The following is a 27,828-nucleotide window of genomic DNA, read 5'->3' as shown; positions in this document are numbered from 1 at the left end:
ACTTAGATCAGGCGCATGCGTCAATTTTACTTCCTGTCAGAAGAAGGAAGCGAGGAGGAGGGCGTAAAACTGAGTGTCCCACCTTTTAAATTAGTTTTTTACTTTACTTATTGTATGCTGTCTTGTGGAATATTGCAAGGTGATTCTTTACAACTTTCCTAAAATTTTACTGCATGTGTTTAAGGCAGTTTTTCTCAACTTCGGCACATGTCGTTGTGTGTAACATGTACAACAAAACGCCGGTACATGTTTTCGGTGCATTTATATTTCCTACTTGATAAGCGACATAATTTTGGTGTTTGAGTATGAATTTCATGTGATGCAACGTGTTTAACTTTTTCAGATGGCATTTATGAGAAAGAGTAAGTTTCGCCATGTGTTTGGCAAACCCCTCAAGAAGGACGATGGATATGACAACATTCGAATCACTAAAAATAGTTGGGATTCTCCATTTTGTTCTGTTAATCCAAAATACATTGCAATCATCACAGAGTCAGCAGGTGGAGGATCATTCCTTATATTGCCAATCAAGCAGGTAAACACCGCGTGACTTCTCATTCACTTTTCATGAACTGGCATTCTCGTATTTAGACATGACATACCTGTTTCTTGCCCAGGTTGCAGTGTAATTCTTTTGATATCTCAGATATGAATAAACATGCAAATCAAAATATTAGATTTGCTGTAAACAAAGGCATCTACCCCACACCAGTCATAGGTATTTTGAACTTTCCCTTGTATGTAGATCTATGTATCATCATTCACCTAATTAAAATTCCAATGTATTGACACATCACATGGCCATCAGGAATGGTAGGATGCAAATTTGATGTTTGGTGGCAGTTTTACTATTTATTGTTATATGCTAGTCTGAATGAAAATGTGATGACACCGTACATGCATCCCTTCTTACACTACAGATTACATCCGTATATATATCATGGCATACTTTTTATGAAACTGCCTCTGTTGATGATGTAGGACCCATTGCTGATTCACTTCATTGATATTATAAATGGAAACATTTTTCTTTGAATGCTTAACCTATGTGGCTTCTGTTGATAAATCATATATATAATTTCTTCTATTTACATTTTTCCATTGAAATATACGTACATATATATATTGTCCTTGACTTGTAGCTCAGTTCAATATTTTATGCACCTTATTAAAGGATAAAGGTAGTGTAGTCATTCATGAATCAGCTAGATCTACAAAATATTATGTTATTTCTAGGAATTAAGTGAAATCCCCATCACCCCTGAAGTCATTACACTGAAAACAGACAGGTCATGGGATGAGAACATTCCCTATCAATTTTGGGGTCAAGGTCATGTAAACTGAACTCTGAGATAGGAAAATGTTTTTAGAACTTCAAGTGATTTCTCTTTTCATCTGAAGTAACCATACATGTTTGTAATGGGGTAATGTAAGAGACCCCTGATGGTTGTTAGGTCCCATTAAGGATGTAATCTACATTGTCATAATGGCTGACTTCCTTTTAAAACATGGATGAAAATATAATTATCAGGAACATTTGTCTATTCATTAGAAAATTATCACCTAGCTGAATAGCTCGGTAGGTTAGCACGTCGACTGCTGAAGTGTAGATCATGGGTTCGAGTCCACCAGGGGATTTAGATGTTTTTTGAGATTGCTTTTTACTAAAACTGCATTTTTTGACTAAATAAAGTGAATTTGGAATTTTTCAATTTCAAAAGATTGTTGCACATTTCATCCACTTTTCATCCATATCAAATCTCTCTGGTGTAGCATACCTCCTTAAGACAGCTAATACGCCAGTTTCGAGATAAGAACTCTTCTGTGTATGAGGTACATTTAGTGGAACTCTGAATGCCTAAGTGGGATAGAGTGGACCAACAGTCAGTGAGGAAGATGATAGAATGTATTAAAAGCGGTTTCTCTTTAAATATGTGTAAATGTAGGAAATATAAAATACAATCGAAAGAAATGTTTTACTAAAGTGGAGACATAAAAACAAAATCATGTTTGCAAGTAATATCCTGGATACGATACCTATGACCAATGAAATGATTTTTATATATTATTCACTCCCTGAATAGTTATAATTTACTTAGTTTGTGTATCAGTTGAATTCAGGTGATGAAATATGTGTATCAGTTGAATTCAGGTGATGAAATATGTGTATGAGAAACACTGAGCACATTCACTTACGCAGTGATAAATATTCGTCCCACTCCCACATGTAAACAAATTGTTTCGTACCTTACTAAGTCTATAGATGTACAAGAGTTCTACAAAGGGAAAGAACTCGGACGTATCCTTAAACTGGCATATTTGAGTTGGAGTTTGACATTACAAACTAATTGGAGTATATATCTTTGGTGCAGTCCTTGCAATGGTTGAAAAACATATTTATATGATTTGGTATTGTCACAGCTGTCTTTGTATTTCCTATATATATTTATTGAAAACATCTGTTTGTATGATGATTCAATACTTTTGATAAAACCCCTAAACCCCACACTATGGTGATTATTTATTTATTCTTTAGACTTATAATCAAAAGTATCAGGGTAAAAATAATAGCCACAAGGAAGATAATTCACTCTTTCAAATTTTGAGAGTGAAGGGATGTACAAATTTTGACTTGGTTCATTTATTTTTATACTAAGGGCACAAGTCTAGTGAAATTCTCAGTGGAGTAGCACTTGGAAAAAGTCAAATTGATTTGATTAAACCCAAATTATCATGTATTTCCTTGATTTTCAAGAGTGATGTACATGTAGTTTGAATTTATGGAAGAGATAGTCCCTATTAATAGCTAAGTGCTTAATAGTGCATCATGCACATGTACAGCTTTTGTACATGTATTCAGAATTTGTGTCAGAGTTGGGGGGGGGGGGGGGGGGGGGGGGGGGGGTCTGTTACATAATTCTGGATATTTGGCTGGGAAGTTGAATCTCTATTTTTGCAAGAAACATCCAGAATTGTTGGTGTTATATTGACCCAATGACCACATTTAGAGCTATTTATAATGAATTTTGCAAAATCAGGTACTTATTTCTCTACGTCCATGCATTTCTTATTTATAAGATAAATCTGTGTTGTTTAACTGTTTGTGAATATGTTGTACCTCATATGAACTGTCTCGCAGTATAGTTAACAAATATGTATTGTCTAGATAGATAGTAAAGTAAACTATTCTGATATGCAGAATGTTGGAATTCGAAGTACCTTAATTTTTTATATTGGAGAGAATTAGCTTAGAGGTTTGATATGTATGAGATATATATAGTGTTAAAATTGAGTCTGACACTTAAAAAACTTTACAAAATGAATACCAGTGCTACACTGAACACTTCAATAACACTACCAATAATATTATCTACAAAAGGAACAATTAGTTTTAAGTAAACTGCCTTAAACACACAACTACATCTGTCGCACAACTACTCTTCTCTGTATTGTCAGCGATTTCCTGTCCCAACTTCCTCAAAGATGGCTTATCCTTCCGGTTGAAAACTTGCGGTGCTTAGTAGAAGGACCTTAATGTGTACGCATTTGTATCTATAGGTATGGCCTTAAAAGGCAGGAAGTTGTATATAAGGGTATATTAAAGGGAGTTTTAAACCATATGTTACTTGAACCCACATAATCTTTATTGTATACATAGTTTTGGATGATGTTTACGAGCAAATAGTCCAAACCTTCATGCTCACTGATTCAAACCCCCCCCCCCCCAATGAAATTTGAATCCCTTAATATATGATACACAATTTGTATGTAAAATCTTCTCATCTTGTACTGTGGACACTTTTTTAAAAGAAGTACTTAGTAACATTCTTGATTCAATTATTCCAAATCTAATTGTTTCAAATACTATTTAAAATTCTTAATTTGCTACATGAAGCACTTGTAGTGCTTTTAAGTAGATAGAGTGATTTTTTGGTTGTCTTAAACATGCTTGTAAAAGTGAATGTACTTTTAAGTTTTAAAAATGATACTTTAGAAAAATCTCCAGAATTAGTAAAAAAATAAGTACTGACAAATCAATTGAAAGTAGACAAGGTTGATAAATATGACTTAAAGTGGAATATAGATGAGAGAGCTACTGATCCATGCGATATATGTAAGTGTCAATTTGTGAGAGTGTATAACTTTAACAGTGAAATCAGGGGGGGGGGGGGGGGGGGGGGGGGACTCAATGAGCCTTACACAGTGCTGGCTATACACTCAAAATAAGCCTGCCCTCTTCAAAATGTACCAGTCCTCACTTTCAGTTTTGTGACATTTTATTTATTATCTTTCCGAATGAATATACTGGAATCTAATGAAGTTTATTTGTGATATTTGTTGTTCACACAGACTGTTATAATTAACCCAACTGCTGGCTATCATGTGAAATTTTGTCCTTGCCCATCTAAAAAGTAGATGATCTTGGGGGGGATTGACTGTAATTTCCAACCCTGCAGCTATACTCCGAGAGTCTTAAAACAAGGTTTCTAATTGCGAATTAACACAAATATTGGTACAAAGTAATTTAGCTGTTCCATGTTGGTTTACTTAGGATCCCGTCTTCCACACTGTCGGTATATCATTGTACTTTCTCTCATATCTACGTATGTAAGATACAGATATTCTATGAAAGAAAGGTATGTAAGATATTTCTATCTTTCATATCACGTGACGTTTATCTTACATATCCCGTGACGTCATAATCAATACACAACTAGCTTGCAACTTACCTCGCCTCGATTGACGAACACTAGCGTCTGCAAAGCTCTTGTACAAAAAATGACAGATTGTAATGTCCCTGATAATCTCGAGGTGTATGTGACCGGACACAAAAATACACATTCCTTGAACAATTACTGCACACTCAACAACAGTCACAAATTCCTCATACACCCATGTCATCCTGTGCATTAGGCCCTATGCCAGTTCACAGAAACCCAGCCCACACGGTCTATTACTTCTAGGTCTACCTCCACATTCACTCTGTCAACGTCTACTGTCCGTGTCTCAGGTGAAATAAGTGCCTTCAATGTCCATGAGACTCGAGTCCTTGCACGCGTGGAAAACGAAAGTCTAGCCATGCCCATATTCACCAACAAAAACCACTTGGAATCTGTCTTCACACACTCGTCATTAAATAACTGCTCAATTAATATCAATATCAATGCTCCTCTAAGAAAAAAAATGTGCAGTTGTGGATTCATATTCTGATTAAGTCTGTCAAAATGTTTCGCGCTGATGGACTGTCGAGTTACGTCACGCATCACCCTGATTATTGATTTATTCAAAGAGGAATAACTCTAATATCATTCACTTATACACTCGTCGCCGAGTTTTTGTCGGCAACATAGTTGCCAAAATGAAGGTCGTAGAATTCAATTCTGGTGTTATTTTTTATGTACAGTCGAAAAAAAAAAATTAATTAATTGGAAAATTCTCAAAATGGCGTCGCTTGGCACAAGGAAAACGGAGAACTCTAGAAATATGAGAGAAAAATACTCTCTTATGAGTTGCCATGAAATATTAAGGTGATTCCACCCTCGGGGTTGCAAAAAAGCGGTAAAACCCTCGGCAAAGCCTCGGGTTTCACAGCTTTTTTGCAACCCTCGGGTGGAATCACCTTATATTTCATGGCTACTCATAAGAGAGTCTTATAATCTTGTCTCTCTTGTGGTTATTACATTACAAATGACTCGGGTACGTATCGACTTTGCAGATTCAGTTTCTGAGAAATAAACGAAATTGGTGTACGTCACCGATTAATCAAATTACTTTGATGAAACATGCCTCCATAGTTTTTATGCCCCCTACATTCATTCAACCAAACATTTATTTCTTAAACAAAGAATAATTTCAAGTTTTGAGGGTTTATTTGCTTTAGAATTTAATGTATGAACCTAGTTATTATATTATCATATATATTATCAGGGATAATATCATGTTTATATGTGATAAGGAAACGTATATTTGTTAAAACTTCCGTCTACAATGTGGGTATAATATTCAGGTTATAATTGTTCAAATTAAGTAGATTTGTTTGTTGCTGTGTCATTTAGTCATTAAACAGTGGTGTGAGGAAATGAAAGATAACAGTTACTTTTATGGATATTGTAGTAATGCATGTATAAAGAGAATTTTGATTTCCAGTCACTTTCAGTCCATACTTTTACTCCGTGATCTTTGTGTTTAGTAGAAGAACTGATGCACAAACCAAAAATGGTCATGTCTGACATGTCACTCTGGTGATAATGAAATAATACAACCAAACTAAAGATAACTGCATGCTGGATTTTGCGAAGAAAAACGTCTTTGAAAATTCAGATCTTGCAAAGTAGTAAATAAAAGGAGCGTCTACTCAATAGGATTCAAACGGACTGTTAACAAGCTAAGAACTGACTGTTAACAAGCTAAGAACTGACTGTTAACAAGCTAAGAACCGACTGTTAATGAGCTCTCTGTTTGATGACACCTGTTGACTACCAATGTGTATAGCCACAAGGTATTTAAAAAACAAACAGTATGAAACATTAATCAGGGGCACATCCCTCACTTTAAAGACCAGTGTATCAGATTCCTCCAGTGGATCTTGATTTCTCACTGAATAACTATTCAATACACATGATGGATATTATTCATGCTTTTAACTTAAACTTCTTATGTGTATAGACTTCGTTTAAATCATTATCAGAAAGAATATCAAACTCTATTCATTTTTCTTGTAATGTTTATAGAATTGTTTTACCCTTAAAGTACAGAAAGTGTTGATTTGAATTCTTAGATCCTCCTGCTCTGTGATGTATAGATAAACATATGTAGCCTGGAGTGTGCATTTAGTGTGAAGTTCACGTTGAACAGATAAATAAGATTGAAGTGCAGGTGATAGAGATGTTCAAATGCAAACAATGCATACACCTTTGCCATGAAGGTTTTAAAATTTACCGAGATCAAAGTTTAAAGGAGTTTCAACTGGTGTGTAAATAAGTTTAAGAGTACCTCAACATGTAATGGCATGCCTTGTCAAACATTTCAACTATTTGAAAGTTTTCCAAAAGGTCAATTTGATCCACTGCAATGTACAACAAGATCATACCTTAATAGCAACACATTTATAAGATAAGAATGTGATAGGTGTTGTAACAGGAGAAGGAAAAAAAGAGAGGGGGGGTATACAAAAAATGCATTATCTTTTGGATCTTTTATTTATTTCGAAGTTCATTTAACGTGTTTTTTTTTTTTTTTGTTTACATAGGAATATCAGCTTGTGTCGCTACAATTCGAGCATGTTTTTTCCTCTCGCAGTGTGAGGTCGTGACCTGGTCATTTTACCCCACCCTTAGGTTGTCAAACTCTCATCTGTCTTATTCAGCCAGCATACATCTGAAGCCAATGAGTCTGGCTTGTTTATGAGTCATTTTTATGACAGAAACGGATGATTAGCACTTGGCTCTCGGCTGTGTGGTATAATGATATGGTAAACACTAGTTCAGAATCCATCAGTGACTGAGCACTACACAATCATTATTGCATGGGAACAAGGACAACTTTTGCATGTCTGTAGAAACATATTTTGCAGGCATCTTAGCATGATTAAACATTTGTGAGAGATTTTACACATGAAATGTACAGTATGTCATTTATGTGAATGCTAAAGGTTAATTTATATGGAAATCTACGAAGGCTTCAAGGAGTAATAACATGTTGTACTGTGTGATCATCTCAAAAGTGCACCCTACATATGAGGTATAACATAGAGCAGTTATATGTGTATGGATATGTGCATTTAAAATGAACATGAATTGGTTGAAGGGCAGGTTGTTTTCATGGTTGTCAAGTTCCTAGTGTCATTGAAGTATGAATGGTTAGAAATAAAGAAACTTTGTTCTGGATAGTTTTTTTGTGTTTTGAAAAAGTCCACTAGATAGAAATATTTCCTTGTGACATTATCATTGATTTGCATGCTTTTCCGTGTGGAAAAAGGGTTGATATTCATCAGTCACAGTCCTTCAGCTCAGTGTCATGTTTTACAATTGTACATTATGCAGTGGACATTTTCATGATTTATATATAATTGTTGATGTTACCTGCTGATTTTAAGTTGCACTATAAAATATAAAGTATTTTATCGTAATCCATCATAATTCATATTTCATACATATTCATCACTGAAACTACATGGTTTAATAGCATGAAAGGATATTTATTGTGTACCAATTAAAAAAAATCAAAGTACTTTAATACAATTTATTCGAGATCACGGATGCAACTTCTCAAACTTTGATAATGTTGAATGAAGAATTGCTATAGATATTACAAATTCACATTTCAATCCATTACTCCAGGTCTGGACAGAATATTGGAAATCATATGTTCATTATAAAATTCAGAACCGTTCTGGACCTGGATCCAACCAGAAACCTTAGGTTTCCTGCATATACAAATGCAATATAACTTAGGCCAACATAAAGTATATATGTGTTTCCCATTTCACTCTCCAGAAAATTAGGTAGGGTATAGTTAGGTAAAACATTTTATTTTATTGAAACATTTTATTTGAAATTTTAGCTTTTAATACACTCTGAATACATGCTTATATACATTACAATTACTTTAAAACATTTTGAAGATCAATAGTAGTCAAAATATGAATTAGAAAAACTCAAATGCAAAAAGAAAAAAGAATTACAGTCTGTAAGTTGCAGATTTTTATATTATTTATATATATTGTCAGTATTAAAATCTTTAGGGTTGGCAGCCAATAAACTAGGTAGGATAGGAAATTTGGAAATGCATTCATTTTATTTTGGCCTTAACAAAGAGTTCACACATGTGCAATTTGAAATACTTCCATAATGCCATGATTGCTTTTAAATGAAAGGCCTATTATGCATAATGTGAAATTAAAGGTCGTCAGTCGTATGAATTGTACTAGATAAGGTTGTCTAGAGGAGTTTTGGGTTGTTTTTGACAACTGGACAACTGTGAATTTTGAGCCTTGGCAATGGTCAATACATGTATCATCCCCCCCCCCCCCCCCCAAATTTTAACTTGTTAGTATTTTGTCAGGTGAAGAACATTTGAAATGTTGACTGTTTACAGACATGGACTTGTGATGAAAAAATACATTACTGAAAAATTTCAATTTTATTCATAGACTGGTCGGGTGGAGATGGGCCACCCAGTAGTGGATGGTCACAAAGGTCCAGTACTAGACATAGCCTTCTGTCCACACAATGATGATGTCATAGCTAGCTGTTCCGAGGACTGCACAGTGAAGGTGTGGCAGATCCCAGAGGGCGGACTAACCCGGAACCTCACAGAACCAGTGGTAGAACTCGTTTCCCACATCAAACGTGTCGGTATTGTGACCTGGCATCCGTCTGCTCAGAATATTCTACTAAGTGCTGGTATGTCAAATTATGTAAATAGCTTTTATTTTTAACTCTAGTATGTAAGAAGAAAGCAGAATAGTGCATTTCTATCATGTTTCATGGAACAGGAAAAGAAAAACATCTCTGTATTTATATTAGCCTGATTAAAGCACTAGAAAAGTAAACGGGTTTTAGAATTCAGTAATAGAGGAAGAAAAAAAGTTTTAATGAATGAAAAATAGAGACAAGGACCATGTGTCTAAATAGGATGCACAAAAGTGCATTAGAATCAGAAAGAGACACGACCTCTGTTTCCACTGGAAACGGCTTGATTTATATCTCAAACAATGCTAAATTACTCCATTCCACATGTTACAGGTGCTGATTGCAAGATATGCATTTGGAATGTAGGAACCGGTGAACTCTATGTAGAAATAAACCTGCCTGACATTATCTATTCAGCCAACTTTAGCTATAATGGCGATAGGTTTGTCTGTACGTGTAAGGACAAACACCTTCGAGTTATTGATTCTCGAACAGGAAAAGTAGTCAAGGTATGTCCTGGTATTTGTGTATACTTATAATGAAATATTTAATATAAAGAGTATGAAGTATGTGTAAACAGCATTAAAAGAAGAAGAAAATTGAAATATTGTTCAAAGGTTTGGATCCCAAAATAGACACACAACACCCCTTCCAAACAAATGAAGAAATTCAGATCTATTTGGTCACTACTGCACAACATTATTCCCTGTATGTGTATTTATTACACTTCACACCTACACTTGTGCTAATATGTAAGGAAGAGGATTACTGTGGAATCAGTAGACTTTGTGGACTATGGAGGCTCAAATTTTCGTGGATTTTGTTGGTACCCCTATTCCACGAAATTCAACCTCAATGAAATACACAATTTATATAACGTCTTAATGTACAAAAGCCATATTTACAAAATTACATCTCAATAAAACTGAAATCTCAACAATCCAGTAAAATTGATCCCCACAAATACGAATAATTTCGCAGGATCCAGTTAGGGTTTTGAAATGCAAAGGTGTTAGATGTTTGTCCATATTTTCCATACTCTGAACCTACATAATTCATCAAGCAATATTAGTTATTCATCCAACATGAAGTGAAAGCTAGATGCTCTCCCCCTAAGTTCCTCCAATGTGGTAATATTGAAAAGGGTCAACTTTTAATTATACCCCAGGGTATAATGTTTTTGACCCGTCCGTCAATCCCTTTATTTTTGTCAGCACAACTCCTCTGAAACCGCTCAACAGAATTTCATGAAACTTTGTAGTTAATAAGGACATGCTGTGTAGATGTGCATATTCCCAGGAAATTCTGATTCCATAATTTTTCTGGGAGTTATGCCCCTTTTGAACTTAGAATATTGTGTCATCTGAATTTCGAGCCCATCTGTCCTGTTCTTGTCAGCGCAACTCCTCTGAGACCGCCCAACAGAATTTCGTGAAACTTTGTAGTTAGTAAGGACACACTGTGTAGATGTGCATATTCCCAGGAAATTCCGATTCAATAAAATTTAATTTGCTACACATGCAAATATTATGCTTGTGGGAATGTTGCAGAGTACTTTCAGAGGGTCTAGAGTCTTGGTATTAAACAAGTCTGTTTCTTGTTTGTGAATGGGAAGGTAATTAAGTTTTCATCTCCATGATAATCTTTAGTAATTTTTTGTTAATGATTTGTAGGAAACAAAAGAACCTTGTCATCAGGGATCTAAACCAGCACAAGCTCTTTACCTCAAGAATGATAAAGTCTTCACCACAGGATTCTCCAGGATGAGTGACAGGCAGTATGCTTTGTGGAATGCAGTAGGTCAATTCAAACGCCCTTGGCACTAATTTTCATTTAAAATAGAAAGTAGTTTGGAAGCTGAAAGAAATAGTTTAGGATTTCAAGGGTCTTTGAAGAATTACTTTACAACTACATGTAAATCTGAGTAGTTTTGTATTTAAAGTATTTATTGAATTTTTTAAAAAAAAAAAAAAATGTGACAGTCATGAAAATAACTTCTTAGAAAATTCATATCTGAGTAATAATTCATACAAAATTTTGGTTCTCAAAAAAGTACCAATTATCACCATTCTTTCCAGTTTTTTTTTCATTGTTGAATAGCAAGCTGTCATGTTTCTCTGAAATAAAGCAAGTAGGTTACCATAATTTAGATGAAATGTAAATTTTTCAATGCTATACACTAATTTGTTCCTAAAGGTATAGGACATCTTAAAAGTCTTGGTAGTTTGGCTGTTGGCAATGAGTACAGATTTTCGCCATATTTGTATCAAATAAAATTTATGTTTGTAAATTTTTAAACCATTTTGTTTGATTGATTAACTTTTAATATAATCTGCTACAATCTTTTATCAACGTTTCCAGACATATTAATTGATAAAAGTAAAAATTAAAAAAAGAAAAGAAAGAAATTAGCACGGTGTTTATGCAGGTGATAATATCAATACTTTAACTTTTTGTTATGCATATATTTAATGCAGTTTTTGGATTTTGAAATTTTGAAGTTTCTTACTTCTACCCATCGAATACATGTAAAAGTTAAAGATATATTTTCTAAAATACTGTATAAGCAGAATTTTTAGCGAGGATTTGATTTGGGCATTATTAGCGAGAATGATGAGGTTGCTGAAATTGGATATCGCTAACAATTTACTCCATGTCAGAGGTAATAGTTATCTTCCTTGGAATTATAAAGTCGCTAAAATTAACTTTTGCTAAATATATATATCCATAACTATGGGAAAATCACCAAATCTTGCTAAAAGTACCACTTATACAGTATGCATATATTAAAGGTTGATATAATATTAAGGTTTACAATTCATGTAGTTTTTAAGCTATGCAGATTTAAATGAAGTGTAGAGGTGTAGGAATATGTCAATCATGTTGTTTACAAGTCCCTATAGATATATATCATGATACAGTTGTAAGTGATCCGAAATGATTTTTTGATGTGGTCAGTTTAAGATTGTGTTTGACTGGAGATGTATTGATAAATCAATTGTATTGATCGTAGTCTGTACGATGCTGTATCGTAATGTCAGTATAATTTTGTGATACAGTTATATTTGTCATTAATCTGATTATTCTGAGTGTAGCGTACATTTATAAGACGTGACCTGTATTATTGGTTGTAATTTTCCTTTGTTAATTTTATACTGGTAACTAGATAAACAACAGAAAACTAAGAAATCTGCAGTTATTCAATTCATGAAAACTGTGTTGTGATATACGTCGTATCGTCGTATCGCATGTTCCTGTCATTATGCGTATTGTATCGTGAGATAGTCTGTGATATGGAAGTGTCTTTCAACATAAAACAAAATGTATGTGATTTTATATTTTGTCAGATTGTAGTTGTAACAAATACTTATAGTTGTATGAAATAGTTGTATCACACATTTGTTTCATGTGGAATAACTGAAGTGGTGATTATTGGTACCTGGCAACTTTTGGTGCTTAATTGTCCAGTATAGCATTTTGTCCTAATGTTGCAAAGATAAATGTGGGCGAAAATTTCAGGAAATGTGGTAGGAACGATGTATTCTTTAAACATATTATACCAGCCTTTCTAATTAAATCATAATTACATATAATTCTTTTTAATTGTGTTTTGGTTTGTAGAATACCTTGGAGCAGATCAGTTTGGATGAGATTGATCAAGCCAATGGTGTATTGATGCCTGTGTATGATGGTGATGTAGAGATGATTTACCTCATAGGAAAGGTAATATTTTGAGAAACATGCTATTGTTTGATCACAAGGGAAGTCAGATTTTCAAAATTCTTTTGAGGTCTGATACACAAACTGACAAAGTTCTCTTTTTATACGTCTGTATCATGGTATGGCGTTTCTGTCCGTCCATCTGTCTGTTAGCTTTTCTGTGTCCAGCTCATAACTTTCATACTGTGAGGTCTAGAATCATCAAACTTCGGCAGCTGATGCATCATGGGTAGATGATAGGTCACACGTTAAAGTTGATTCATTATGACCTTTGATTCAGATGATACAGCCAAATATGGCAAAACCCTATCCAATTCGTAACTGAACAATTATTTGGCCAAGAATCAACAAACTTTGACGTTGGTGCATCTGTAGAGAAATGTAAATTACATCATAAAAACAGGTCATTAAAGCTTTAAATTTTTTTACCAAGTATAGAAGAAAAAAAATATTTTAAAGGGAGATAATCCCCAAACTAGTAGGCTTATAAATCACTGGAGTAACGTAAATAGGTCAAGCTAATCAAAAACAAGGATTTGAAGTAAACAAGCGTGTTGGCCATAAAATGGCAATTGCAATCATATGAGGACAAAAGATATAATGACATCTATTCCCGACATCTACGATATGATGAAACTGTTTGATGAACATCATGATGGATGTACAAGTTGTATTGAAGAAAAGGAATATAAAATCAGAATATAACTAGAAATGATCAAAATAGAATAAAGTATTTCAATTAAAAAAATGTTTTAACAACAGTTGAACTTTCCCTACCTATTTTTTATGGCGTGAAAAAGGAAACATGCTATTAACTTTTTTGGCCTTAGATCTGTTTTTTTCCCCATAAGTATTAGTGACTTGTGATGGCTCGAACTTCGATCTCTTAAAGTTTTCAATCTTTTAAAATTATTTTTAGTACTGATTAGTTGAAGGACAGATTTCCATACTCTCGAAACTCAAACTTTCAAAGTTTTATTGTAGTCCCGTGGATTTTGAGTTTTATTTTCCTTGATACTGATGTACACTAGGAAAAATTGAATCCTTTCACAAATTGTGCTTTGAAGTTTGAATTCCATGTTAAGCATATTTTAAAGTGCAATAATGCACACTTTAGTGTATAACATCATGGGCAACAAACACTACAGTTGAGATACAATATTCGAAATCTCTTTTACAGGGAGACAGTATTATAAGATACTACGAGATCACCAATGAAGCTCCCTACGTGCATTATTTGTCCTTGTACCAGGGCAAGGACCCCACCAGAGGCTTTGGGGTGATGTGCAAGAGAGGACTCAACATTAATAACTGTGAAATCTCAAGGTAAGGCCATTTCCATTCAAACAATCATTTTCAGTGGAGTCATCTTATAAAGATATGAATGATATTCTGTAAAATTATTTTGGGAGCCAATTTTCATGGATTGCCAGGATTTCGAAGTTTTGTTGCAGTGTATTTATGTGGATATGTTTTCTGTTTATTGCAAAACGTTATATAGATTGTGTATAAAGGTTTTAAATTCATGGGATAAGGGTGCCCATGGAATCCATAGTTATTGACTCCCCACAAAATGTAGAAATGGACCCTAAACCAAGGTCATTTTAGTCAAGGTCAACATCACTGATGGAAAAGTTCTATAACTTCTCTTAAAGCCCTAACTTTGTAATGCAGAGACATTAGAATCTCATACTTGTCACAAATTTTGATTATGACCAGACAGTGATTGATTGATTGAATATTGTTTAACGTCCCGCTCAAGAATATTTCACTCATGGAGAGGTCACCACTGTCGGTGTATGCAGTAGTAACACAGGAAGAAGGTTACTTGGTTAATTTATTTTTATCCCCTTGCATTGTGAGAGGGGATATAGTAACAATGACCCCCGTGCATCAAAGGAAATAATCTTTCGAGCTTTCATGGGTTATCCGTGGTATTTATGTTTGTATGTATGTATGTATATACTGAATAAATATTTATTTTAACAGGATCATTCATGTGTATATGTGTGTGTGTGTAACACTGAGCTTGTAGACACTCTACAGGCCACTTTTGCTTGATTGATTTAAAACTTCACATGTAGCTTTGTTATGAAGAGAGGAAGAACCCTATTGATTTTGGGGTCAAAAGGTCAAGGTTACTACAGGACTTCATAGAAAAAGCTGTAGACAATCTACAGGCCACATTTTTTGCTCCTGTAATCTGATACTTCACATGTAGCTTTGTTATCAAGAGAGAAAGAAGCTTTATGAATTTTGGGATCCAACAATGGGGATGTGTATTTACATATACATGAGTGCACTCTATACTCTGTACTTTACAGTGTGTGTTTGAGGATATATATCTAAAATATGATGGTACTCTCTGAAAATAACATAAACTTGATATTCAAAACAGGATTTACAAATTGCTGAACACAGGCCAAGTAGAAGTTATTCCATTCACTGTTCCAAGAAAAGTAAGTCCCATGATTGTAACAATAATTTTGTTTACTTGAATTGAAAATAACTGAGGACAAACACTAAACAGAGATTTTAATTTGAAAGTTTGTTGTAATATCTTGTAACTATTCTAACTGAACAAAAAGTAGAAATTTGGATGTAAAAAGTATATGTAATACTGAATTGTTTGAGTGTTTCAGAGATGTAAAACAGTGGGGAGGGAAATATTTTTATTCATCGGTGATCATCTAGAATAAAAGGGAATGTGTCCTTTCAGTCTGAGCTCTTCCAAGATGACATATACCCAGAAACAGCGAGTGATGTGCCAGCCATTAGCGGGGAAGATTGGTTCAATGGTAGCAGTGCTGATCCAGTGCTGGTAGGGAAACTCAGAGATGGAAATACGTTTATATTTGTCAAAATCTTTGGTGAAAATGATTAATAAATCTCCAGATATCTGTGACAATACTTAGTTTAAAGTAAAGCATTTTGGATTGGAACATTTTGCAGAGAGCAAAATGAGGGAACTTGTGATTAAAAGTAAATTCGAGTTTGACATATGTGAGGAATTCTATGCACAAAAGTCCCACTTGATACCATGATATTTCTGAATACATATATGTTAATATGAATATGTGATGATAACATTTACAGATTTCGTTGAAAGACATGTTTGCCTCGGAAATGAAGGAACCAGCCAAAGTTGTTGTCAAATCAAATATTTTGGACAAGAAAGTGCCAGCCACCCCCTCCCGGAGATCAGCTGATGTAGCCTCCTCCCACCATAAGGTGGCGTCAACTCCAGTTGTCCGCCCGGCGTCTGAGGCAGCACCTGCTGCAGCTGAACCGGCTGCAGAATTACCCCCTGTAAGTAATCTGATGCTATACATAGAATGTCTTATGTATACAGTCAACAGATTGATGAATCACAGATCAGTTAATGTATAGGACTGATTCATAAAGAGAATGACCTTTGCATTGTCACATAGGAAAAAGGAACTGCTCCTACTTCTAAACCTTCAATTGGCCCCAAACCAGGATCTAACCCAGAACCGGAGGTAAAAATTGAAATGCCCATAACCAACAAACCTTATCTTTTATTCCTTGAACCAAATAACCAGTTTTTTCCAGTTGCCAACTGCACAGATTAATACTAAATAGATTCATATATAATTATGTATGTATTTGGAAAGCAAGTACAATGCAAAGGGAGGTAAGCATCTTTGCATGTTTATATATACTCGTATATCCTTGATGACAACATGTGGAGATTATTTCAGTAAAGATCTCATTATGTCAGCAAAGATGATTAATGATAAATGTATATAGAAAATGTGACTAAGTGCACATTTGAAATATTTTGAATCCTAAGTATTAGTTTCCTCAAAGTTTTGAATATTTTAGATTATTGCAGTATTGACATGGAAAATCAATGATATTTTGAATTATAAGAAAGCATATGCTAGAAAATGCGTTAATTTCCCAGATATTGTAATATGAACTTGCGTTTAATATCTTCACAACTTATCGATAGTTTCCCCCTGACATTGCATGCTGGTAAATTGAGCAGTTATTTTCTTGACTTTTTGCACAAGTATTGTGATGGTGATATTACAAAGTTTTTCTAAAAAGAAGAAATGAGGTAGTGTTGTACAGTGTATCTAAACAATGTGCAGAGAGTGAAATTGAACTGTAACTTTCAGAATAGAAATATAACAATGTGCAGGGAGTGAAATTCAACTGTAACTTTCAGAATAAAAAAAAATTAAAAAAATTAGCACAATAAATGCAAAAGACACTTTAGCCAACTGATTAACTTTACTAGATATTTTAAAGTTACTGAAATGAAAACAATTCTCTTGTGTATTACTGTTCAGTCTCGCACTCCAACCAGATAGAGCTGAAATGTCTTCGGACAGTCCTTTATACATGTCTCGGTAGTTCATGCATTTCTTTGTATTAGGCTTGTAAAACTTCATGAGAACTGTGATGAGTGTTATAAAATTGCTGCTCAATTTTCCAGTGTATTACAATTACCAGTAGATTTCCCATCCCATTATATACATTACGATGTGTGAAAATTGCAGAATGGTCATATCTGTATTATAGAAACAGGACAGAGTCATTGAATATGTATACATGTCTATCATTCTGTCACCAATTTTCACCCTATAGGGCTTTGATCCACAAGGAATTTTAGAAGATATTAGAAAACTGAAACTTATAGTAAAAGCCCACGAAAGACGTATTAAGACACTGGAGGAGCGCGTGGCACATTACGAGAACCCTTCGACAGACGAAGAAGGAACGGGAGAGACCTGTTAAGATGTACAGTTGCCTAGATGTTTGTTCCCTTTGGTTAGCTTGCTGTTGTAGAGGCACCCACTGCATAGTGTGGCTCTCACAATCCTGCTTCACCCAACTAACTGTGTCCTTCACCCTCTTTGCTGAACCCAATGCTGAATCTCACTGCATGAAGAAGCATCCTCAAAGTGAATGCTAAAATTGGTCAATTATATATAATCAAATCCACTGCCTGTAAAAGAATGCACAAGTTTGGAGTGTATGACTGGAGAATGTCAAATGTTCTCCATAGAACATCGAAATGTTTGTTACAATTCAGCAGGGAGGGTTCAAGGTCTTGTTAATTTATACAGGTTTAAAGGGAATGGTGTGGCAGTAGAGTAGAGTCTAGAATTTCTCATTTGAGATATGTTCAACCATCACATGTACCCTTACCTCAGCACCTCTTTACCGGTCCATGTACAACTTCCTGAACATCACACACCCTTAGTTTTACTTTCCATGTTCACAAATCAAGATGTGAAGCAGCTCACATAGATTTTAAGCTGGTATCTCTCATCTTTTGGACAATTCTAGATGGTGTAAAATATTTCCTCTGATGTCTGGTTGAAAATATCTCAAATTCTTTTGACAGTTGTTTTTCAGATGAATTAACAGAATTTGTATTTTTGTGTTTGTTTATCATATAACATTCTTTGCACAACATATTCAACATTGTATTGTTAAATCGATTACGGTTGTGGTGACAAGTTAAGCAATGTTTATTAAACTCTGCTAGTGCTCAAAGTTTAATAAGGAAGAAAATATATACATGCTCATGTTTTAGTTCATATAATCTGTTCTAGGCTGACCTAAGTAAATTTTTGTAAAGTTGTCCTATATGTAATAGGAAACTTTTTCATATTTGTTGCAGTTCAAAAGACTCGAAGCTTTACATCCTTTGCAAATGATACTTTGCCCAAGTGTTCAGAAATTATGTTTGTCTATGTCTATTTTCCAGACATTTTATTTAGGTTTAAAAACATTGACCCGTTGGAAAATGAAGAATTTATTTCAGTCAGCCTGTAGAAAATATTCAAATCGCAGTTCACTGATTAAAAAAGCTCAGCTTTGACAGTACTTAGAGGGTGTAAACTTAATTTGCATGAAGGCAGCTTGACACAGGTTTTTACAACGAAAGTATATACAGAAAGAGAAAAGTATCTGATTTTGATCTGCACCTACATGTACTGCTTAACGTATTATTGGCCATTTTTTGGTCTCCTAATGGTGAAATTTATTAATGGGAAGGGAATATCGTTTACCCCCTTCCACCTGACTCATTTTTTATGTACTGTGTGTTGCCTTGAAATCATGTTATTCTCTATGGTGAAAGCGATTCATTGAAATCTTTGCAGAAATACAATATCTATTAAATGACTTTCAATTATTTTAAATGAAAAGTTTACTGAAAGTTGATGATGGTGTATGTACAATTTTCTTATATATATATTTAAAAGATGAGAGATATAAAATATAATGTAAATATTTAACTTTTTGTGGAATTTTGAAGATTTGATGAGAAAAGGCACATTCATATAATTTTCCTTTCCAAAAACATTGCAACTTGGAAAAAGATAAGAAATTATTACTTCATTTGTATTCTTTGAAAGATACATGTATGCAATTTTCAGAAATTGTGGCAGCTGATAAAATGCTTCATTTCTTTGTCAAACGGCTTAAAAAAAAAAAAAAAAGCCACAAAATAGCATGTCTTTATACCATGGAAAGATTTTTAAAAAATAAAAATCATATCTCTGATAATTAACTTGAAATTTAAACATTTTTAGGGACAACTTTGGCCCATACCATATTTGCTTCTTTAGCACAACATGCATAAGTTTTTGAGAGATAATGCAATATTCACAATGAGGACATTGCAAAACTTTCAAGAGTCTCACATCATTTTTCAATTTCAACACTAAAGGATACACAATGGTAGTTCTTGTACAGTGTAGTGTAGAGAGTGAAACATGAAACAGTGAACCTTTCCTGTAGCCATGTATGAAGGGATTAGATGTTTCTTGGATCAGAGAATGACCAATGCCTCTTATATATTTCTACTCGCAGTAACAATATGAGAGATTAATTTCATGTTTTATATTGTCATGCACATTTTACTTCTGAAGCTCTTTCAGATGATACCAAGGTTATTGGTATTGACCAAATCCCTCGCAGTAATCAAAATTAGTGCTTTGAGAGCTTTGTTTTGTGAACTCTTCAGAGAAAATTGTCAGAATTATTTACCTTGGGAAGAACAGTATAAAAGGAATCATCATGATTACTCCTAAAGTAAATTTAGTTGTAATTAGTATTATCGCAATTCACCTTTGAATTAGAACGCTTTGGCCGATATAGTATTGCATTGTGTGATGACACAATTGAATCTGTTTGTAATACAATTGCGAAATGCAACTGAAACTCTCATTGGTCCATATGTATAAGTCCGCCCAAATTCCCTTATACGAGAGTAGTAAACATTTGAAAACATGACGGCCAGATGCTAGATGGAAAAAAAACTTCAAAGGAAGAAAGAGAAAAAGTTGTATTCTTGTGTTGTTGTCTCATAAATTTAATATTAAAAAAAATTCCTAACATATTTTCCTACTATACTTGTGTCCAAACATACCTTCAAATATTTATTAAAGCCCCATACGACCCAAAAACTTGATCACAGCTTTTGATGATTTCGTTCGTAGACATAGCCATGTTAGGTAGCCAGTCAATTCGAATCCCGGTTCATTTCCATACTGGCACAATAGCGTCTAGATGTGTACTAATACCCCACAAATATTTTAGCTAAATAGTTTAAATAATATACCACGTACCCCAGTCCTATTAAATGATAATTATTGAAATAGCTAAACTCACGGCGATGCGGCTTTCATTAGTCAAGCCGGCCGGTCTCCATCTAATGAGCTTATGTAGCATTGCATTTTCGTTAATCAAGAGCTTATTTTACCTTTACAAAAACTGGACCAAATTTTTTTTTAATTTCTATTAATTGATCGTGTTGATAATAAATGAAGAGCAAATACATAACTTACAACCAATTTTATGAATAGATACCAATAGCAAGAGTTCGAATTGACCGGCTACTTAACAATCTACCTAATACGTCAACAAACGAAATCATTGAAGCTGCGAGTTTTCGGGTCGTGTGTGGCTTTAATGAATATTTGAAGGTGTGTTTGGACACAAGTATATAGTAGGAAAATATGTTAAGATTTTTTTTATATTGGGTTTATGAGACAGCAATACAAGAATACACCGATATCAGGCCTCAACCGTCCGCAGCTTTTTGTGACCCGTAAACGGAATTCAGGTTTTTGTAAGAGGTGGATCTTTTTAGAGAGCTACAGTTCTCGAGACAGCTACACTGAATCCGCTCGAGAAAGTGGGCGGGCTGTAATCGGCCAATGAAAACTCTTGTTGTATTACATCAAACATGTCATTCAAATTGTTCAATCGTCTCATTCAATTGTGTCGTCACACAACGCAATACTATATCGGGTAAAGCGTTCTAATTCAAAGGTGAATTGCGATAAAACTTAGCACACAGCAGTACTCTCGGAATTTTACTAAATAGGATTTGCAAGAGTTGATGGGGAACAATGTGATGCGTAACAATACTACCAGAATGCTCAATCGAAACGTTTTTGGGGGGTTGGTAGGGAATCCATTGCTTTACAATACTACCAGAATGCTTGTATAGAGAAGTTGGTTAGGGGTCATTAGAGAGTCCTTGCTTAACAATGTTATACTACCAGAATGCTCCTGATCACCCATACATTTAATTCCAGTGTTTCACAAGTTTTATGAATTTCTAAAATTTAGATTGATTTTTTTTTAATTTGATTGTTATTTTTGTGTTTTCTAACGTGATCTTTAATACTTCCGAATTTGTTAGTAATATTTGGTGTTCTTGGTATAGTTTGTGTGTGTTAATTATGAAATTGTAGGTGTATATTTTTCCCCCTACAATCTGTAAATTAACTTCATGATTCTTGTGTCTTCTTTGGTAGGGAGTGAGTGTAAAAAACTTGTTGGATGAGGTTAAACAACTGAAAAATACGGTCAAAGAGCAAGACAAGAAAATCAGGAAGTGTGAGGAGCGACTGTCTGCCCTTGAAACACCCAATATGGAGGACAAGATCGCAGAGGAGGATACAAAACAGGAATGACATAGATGCACCGTTCACAGAACTCCATATCTTGATTTTTTATTTTATAGATAGCCAAATCATAAGCAATAAATAGACAGTGGTCTTTGATCGAATGTTGCCATAAGTGTTAAAAATTTTCATCACCAATACTCATTGTCATTTAAGTTATGTATTCATACATGTGTTCTTTAACTGACCAGTCCAAATATAGGGTTAAATGTCTCTCTCTGTTCTTCCACAGGAAGAGACCCATTGTTTTTGGTATATGAAGTACATTGCCTATGTATTTTTTGTAATAGTTCAAAGGTGATCTTTTTTTCTCTCCAGTTTTGAAATTATTTTCAGGAATGTTTATGTGACTCATTCTGATTGTTTTTCATCTCTCTGAATTTTTTTTTTTTCTGTTTGAAATCCAGTCAAAACACTCCCTTGACTCGTTATTTTGAAGCGTATCCTTTCAAATTTTAATGCCCTACTGTTATGTTTCTGATATGGACAATAATTTAGAGATTTTGTTTTAATGATTATTTAAAACCCACATGAACTTTGCGAGAATGAACAAGTCTAGTATATACTTTCACAAATAATTGCAGAAAGTAATCTATATATATAGAGAGAGGTATCTTGTAGCTGTTGTATTTATAGGCAGCAAATACACTAGGAAATTTTGTACTAAAAGAGGATTTTCAAGTTTGGAAAAAAAGACAATATTTATTCAGTATTAGTTAGTGCAAGTTATCTGAATGAGGAAATGATTTCCCATAGCGTGTATGGTGGATATGACAGAAGCCATATATATCAACACACTTGCGTATGAGATATTGTCATATTTATTTTGCTAGGATGTAATTATTTGTTCTGCTTAGAATTGAGCATTATATTCGAAAGTGCTGGACATGACTGCTTTTACTTGAGTGTTAATGTGCTGGTTTTATGTAGTGCTGCTTTCAAAGTGACTTGTATGAAGGTAGATTCTTCCAACAATCCCCCTTTGTTTCTTAATGGCTTGGTGATGATTTTTCCGCATTCCAAATCAGAATCATCGAGGGGATGTAGCTACTAAAGAAATATCAAGGGAAAATACGTCAAATAAATAAAGAGATTTTCAGGGTAGCATATTTTTTTTTAAAAATGTGGAAACCAAGTGTATTGTTTCACTACATGTTTTTGTTTCATTAATTCATTGCTTATTAAATTAAATTTGCATGGTATATTATTTTTCGATGGGGCAGAAAAATTTGTTTTGTAATGGTCTTCACGTTCTGTGTGACTGTTGGAAGTAGCTACATCAGTGATAATGGGTCCCATTCTCTTGCATTCCACTGTTATGTGTATGTGTGCTTTCAGTGTAGTTTTCATCCTTTTATTCATGAATGCATCTTGTTTATTAAAAAAAAAAAGGAAATGAATTTAAAAGATGTAGAAATAAAAATATTCTCTAGTCTCAAAAGTCTTTAGAGTCAGAAGATTCATATATAAAATGTGCCAATTAGTAGCATTGTAGAACATCTCTGCAGAGTTTGTAAATTTTACTTTTATTTTTGTCAAAGGCAACATTAGGCATAGGTTGAAATCGATGGAAACTGTAATGTATGGACAGCGGTATGATAGATTGCTCTGCTGCGAATGACTTGGTATCAGCAAACCCAGTCGTACTGCTGATGTGGGGAAATATTTGATTGTTGTCATCATTTTTCATGTCTGTTCACTAGTTTGTGATGTTTAGAGTTGTAGCCAGCATACTGGGCACATGCTCAATCTGCCAAAGACAAGTGCTGATTAGGGCTGTTGTTCTCCATTAAGGAGATATTGTACTGTCTTAATCTGGTTCCCCTTTGGTTTACTAGTTCTCCAAAGTCTGATAAGTGACACGATACCAAATCTCTGGTGGGGATGTATAAATGCAGACACTGCCCCTAAAATAAAACATTACAGTTCAAGTAGAGAGACAGTATATAGATAAGGGGGTCATGAACTTAGTTCTTACTGTCTGTTGACATCTAGGAAATGTTCCGAGATATTTGCACGTTGATATCTATTTATTAAAGAAATTTATAAATCGGATGCTTTTTTAATATGGCCTCTTGTAAATTTGATGCCTTTCATAGACTGCCTTTGTAGGTAGACACAGTATACCTTAGACGACAATTTTTTTTACTAATTCAACATTCCTTGTTTTCTGTAAAAACCACATTAGGTAACTGTTATTGTTAATGATTTCAATTGTAAAATAGGTATTTGTTTTTGTGCATTTGATTATAGAGGTATGCATTGTGCTGACTTTTACTGCTATGTTCTCAATGTTTGGTTTTTTTTTAATGTGAACTTTTGAAAGGCTTGGACATGCAAAAGTCTGCTGTTAAATAGTATTACGCCACTCAGAACAATACGAAAATTGTAATTTTTAAAATTTTACTTAGTTTGTTTTGTCTCCTTAATTATTAAGCAAAGGACATTACTAAAATGAACAAGATGGTATCACTTTATATATAAACTTTGTAATGTGCAATTAAAATATTTAATAAACAATTCATATTCATACATTATCATATGCTTCATGTTGAGCTAGTCCATGCTGCAAACTACCGACAGTGGTCAGAGTGATCACAAGGATGATGTGGGTGTGTCTGATTCTGTCTGTATGTCTGTAGATTCCCAGAATCTCGAGATCCAGGAATCCGTTGCACTAAAGTGGGTTCGATTTTAATTGACTACTCTGAGTTAACGCATTGTACATTGTAAAGTTAAGGTTAATGGCAGGTTAAATGTTGGTTTAGGTTAACCAACCTGTATACATCGGGTACTAGATAGGAATATCCGGTCGTATTGATGTAAGGAACCTTTGTATCCAGTACGACTTTTGAATGTCTCTGTACTACACAGTTATGACCCAGACTAATATTTCTGTTTTACAAGTGTCCTTGGCTTTTCAATGATCGTGACACACCGTCTGTTCAAACGATGCGGAGTTGGATCGCTATACCAGGATCTTATTTTACGGCTCGTTAAAGCATCTCGTGGAGTAAGATTTCACCATCGAAAGTGATGCGAGCTCTCAGTTGTGCTGGGGGAGGGGGGGGGGGGTAATTGAAAGAAAGGTGTTTTGTCTGCAAATAAAAGATTTTATAGTTCATACTTCGCTGTGAGTTGCATAAATAAATGAAATATCTTTTTAAAGTCGGACATATAAACAACAATGAAACATTAGCTATTTACAGTGAATTATTATAATAGAACATGACTATGGCTTTCCATAATTTACCGACTTGCACGGATGTGGAGTTGTGGGTCTATTCGTGTGAGGAAATGCGAGTGGTCGGCCACCATACTCTCACATAACCACTAACGATCTCTGGTTACAGTGGTGAGAAACGAGTACGTTAACTATTGCTCTACCCAGACACCAAAATAATACACACTTCTTTAATGGTTCTGGAAGAAGAAAATTTTTCCCTTTTTTCCTTTTCTATTTTTCATGTAAAACTTTTAATCCATTACTGTGTCCCCACCCAAGGCAAATGAACATTGATGCAATCTTGAATTTGCACTATCTTGGGATGCTTGCATAGTGATATCGCAAATCATGACCCTGCTTTGGGGGGTTGGGGGGGGGGGGGTACATGTAAAGAAGATATCTTCTTATATATTTCTGTTTTTCGAACGGAACTATAAAATGATGTACTCGATGATATTTTAATTAAAATACTACATTACTTTATTGTAAATTGGTTTTCTGAATTTATAAATCAAAGCTTCTGCAACCAATGTGGTCAAATGTCAATTTCATTTATAAAAACAAATCATTATGTTTTGATGATTGGATAAAACGTGGCATACCGATATTATATATAGAGACATTTTTAATGAGGTTGGGTTATTAAAATCTGGTGAACAATTCATGATAGTCTTTAATACGAATAAAAAAACCCAGATATGAAATATGAAAAATAAATTTTTAAACACGTTTTTATTTCGGGCATTTAAATTCTCCAGATAGTTAAGCGTCCACCTTTTCCATTACATACGTAGAGGATTAAAATCCAGCATAAACTTAATATGCTGTCGGCAGATTTGATAGTAAATATGATTTACATTCGCCAATTTATTGATAATGCACAAACCTAATCTTGAGAGTGTTCATCAAAAGTATTCCCCATCTAATTAAATAAAGTAAAATAATTAAAATGAAAAAAACAGTCAATTCAAGAAAATGTTACTTTCGAACATTGTTTGATTACTAAGAACCATGCCACAAAAAGGTTTAAAGGTCGTTTCAACGTCGTTGGAGGAAATGGTCAATATTTGAATGTTGACTATATTAAGCATGCTTTGTGACATATATATAAGTACAGCTTTACCAAGTCTGCGCGAACAAGATCCCGTTTCTGTTTAAATGGACGTGTCTTTTAATTGTCGCTTGTGTAGATGTTCCCAGACAATATATTGATCACGATAGTGAATAAGACCGGAGTGTCTGTGGATAATTACTTTGTTAACCGAGTGGACGTCAAGAAATTCATTTCTGGACATATAAGGACATGTGACTGATGACATTGCCTTATGGAATATACTAAGCTGTTTACCTTATTCCAATATACAGTTTTGGTAACGTGATTGATGATCGGATATATATATGTGCGAAGCCACTGGGGTAGATTTAAAAGGTCGGGTAGATTTTCATTCATTTTATTAGGAACACCAATCGATATATCTATTATTTAGATGTGTTCACTTCGCCGTGCGTGAAGTAAACCATGCTTATTTATAATCATCTAAGGAATATTACAGCGTGATTTCACCGAAAGCAGACGATAGTTACGGAAACATGTTCGAATTAGCTCGTTAAAGCAAAATCTTTGAACATGGGAAGTTCTGCGGGGAAATCTCAACCTCCATCTAGCAAGAGAGAGTAAGTCTAATTGAATATATTACCATTTTCTTTCACCTGTCAAAATATGAAAGACATTTCAATTCTCTGTACTTTCAATTCAGGGACCCCAAGGGCAATGCCGTCCAAGAAAAGACAATCGTATCGCCGGATTCCAAATCGAACTCTCATGCAAACGGAGAAACGATAAAGCACCCCCTTTCAGTGACAAAGAGAGCGGATAATGGGGTCCACGGTGTCACCAACAACACACAGGATCGTCCGAAAACCAGTAAACAAAGGGTCCAAATGAAAAGGGAGAAAACCACAGTGCCAAAAGAGAAACCCTCAAAACCCCAACGCGAAAAAACGATGGGTATCAAAAGAGAAAAGACAATGGGTTTAACAAGACAAAAGACAGTGCTCAATGATAAATCGCTGAAAGGGAAGATGCTGATTAAAACAATGTCTAAAGAACACCTGTCCTCTTCACCATCGTTGAAATCGAGTTTGAACGCTATTTTGTTAGGTAGCACATCAGTAGATCTGCCATCCACGGCGAAAATCGTCCGCATATTCACCAGCAGCACATTCAAAGGTGGGTTCACTGTCCGCGAGTGTCACTATGTCCAGCTTGAAGTTAGAAAATTATCAAAAGCAACTAAAGATAACCGAATCAATGGATATATCAGGTGTAATTCAATATTTAGTAAAGGTGTGAGGGGATTTTTATATGTGAATAATCTAGTTAAAGCGATATTGAATTTCGCAAATCCTATTTTAGGTTAGAATACAGACCTTTTATAACATATTTAAATCTCCAGCCACCAGCTGATATATGTGTATATATATAAAAACACTCTGTACATGTATATCA

At 34.4% G+C, this 27,828-nt stretch overlaps 2 protein-coding genes across 5 annotated transcripts in view; both read left to right on the top strand.

Annotated features, from left to right (window-relative positions):
* The first annotated feature begins 2 nt into the window (after window positions 1-2).
* Window positions 3-24,630, top strand: LOC125679862 (coronin-1C-A-like). 4 transcript variants are annotated; one of them, XM_056161783.1, is made up of 12 exons: window positions 3-139; window positions 344-535; window positions 9,152-9,404; window positions 9,747-9,922; window positions 11,087-11,209; window positions 13,035-13,136; window positions 14,314-14,459; window positions 15,532-15,592; window positions 15,853-15,954; window positions 16,230-16,442; window positions 16,565-16,633; window positions 21,944-24,630. In XM_056161783.1, the coding sequence occupies exons 2-12, from the start codon at window positions 344-346 to the stop codon at window positions 22,100-22,102; spliced, it is 1,596 nt and encodes a 531-aa protein (XP_056017758.1). In that variant the 5' UTR covers window positions 3-139; the 3' UTR covers window positions 22,103-24,630. The 4 variants fall into 4 exon arrangements, with proteins under 4 accessions (XP_056017758.1, XP_048775276.1, XP_056017767.1 ...); XM_048919319.2 differs by lacking the exon at window positions 21,944-24,630 and adding an exon at window positions 17,751-17,903; XM_056161792.1 differs by lacking the exon at window positions 16,565-16,633 and having other exon boundaries at window positions 17,751-22,016.
* Window positions 24,631-26,476: 1,846 nt separating this feature from the next.
* Window positions 26,477-27,828, top strand: part of LOC125672406 (uncharacterized) — a 28,086-nt gene continuing 26,734 nt past the window's right edge. Inside the window, exons 1-2 of the mRNA XM_056161777.1 lie at window positions 26,477-26,993; window positions 27,077-27,549. Coding sequence (XP_056017752.1) covers window positions 26,947-26,993; window positions 27,077-27,549 — 520 coding nt within the window. The 5' untranslated portion in view covers window positions 26,477-26,946. The remainder of the gene's footprint in view (window positions 26,994-27,076; window positions 27,550-27,828) is intronic.

The sequence above is a fragment of the Ostrea edulis genome, chromosome 1 (genome assembly GCF_947568905.1).
Source record: "Ostrea edulis chromosome 1, xbOstEdul1.1, whole genome shotgun sequence".
Lineage (NCBI taxonomy): Eukaryota > Metazoa > Mollusca > Bivalvia > Ostreida > Ostreidae > Ostrea > Ostrea edulis.
This window is presented reverse-complemented; position numbering and strand designations above follow the sequence as displayed.

What these genes read in the sequence shown, in the direction of transcription:
- LOC125679862 (XM_056161783.1), top strand. Translation starts at nt 344, where the DNA reads ATGGCATTTATGAGAAAGAGTAAGTTTCGCCATGTGTTTGGCAAACCC. An exon ending in GAATATTCTACTAAGTGCTG is followed by an intron (nt 9,405 to 9,746) that starts GTATGTCAAATT and finishes CACATGTTACAG; the next exon opens with GTGCTGATTGCAAGATATGC. An exon ending in GAACAGGAAAAGTAGTCAAG is followed by an intron (nt 9,923 to 11,086) that starts GTATGTCCTGGT and finishes AATGATTTGTAG; the next exon opens with GAAACAAAAGAACCTTGTCA.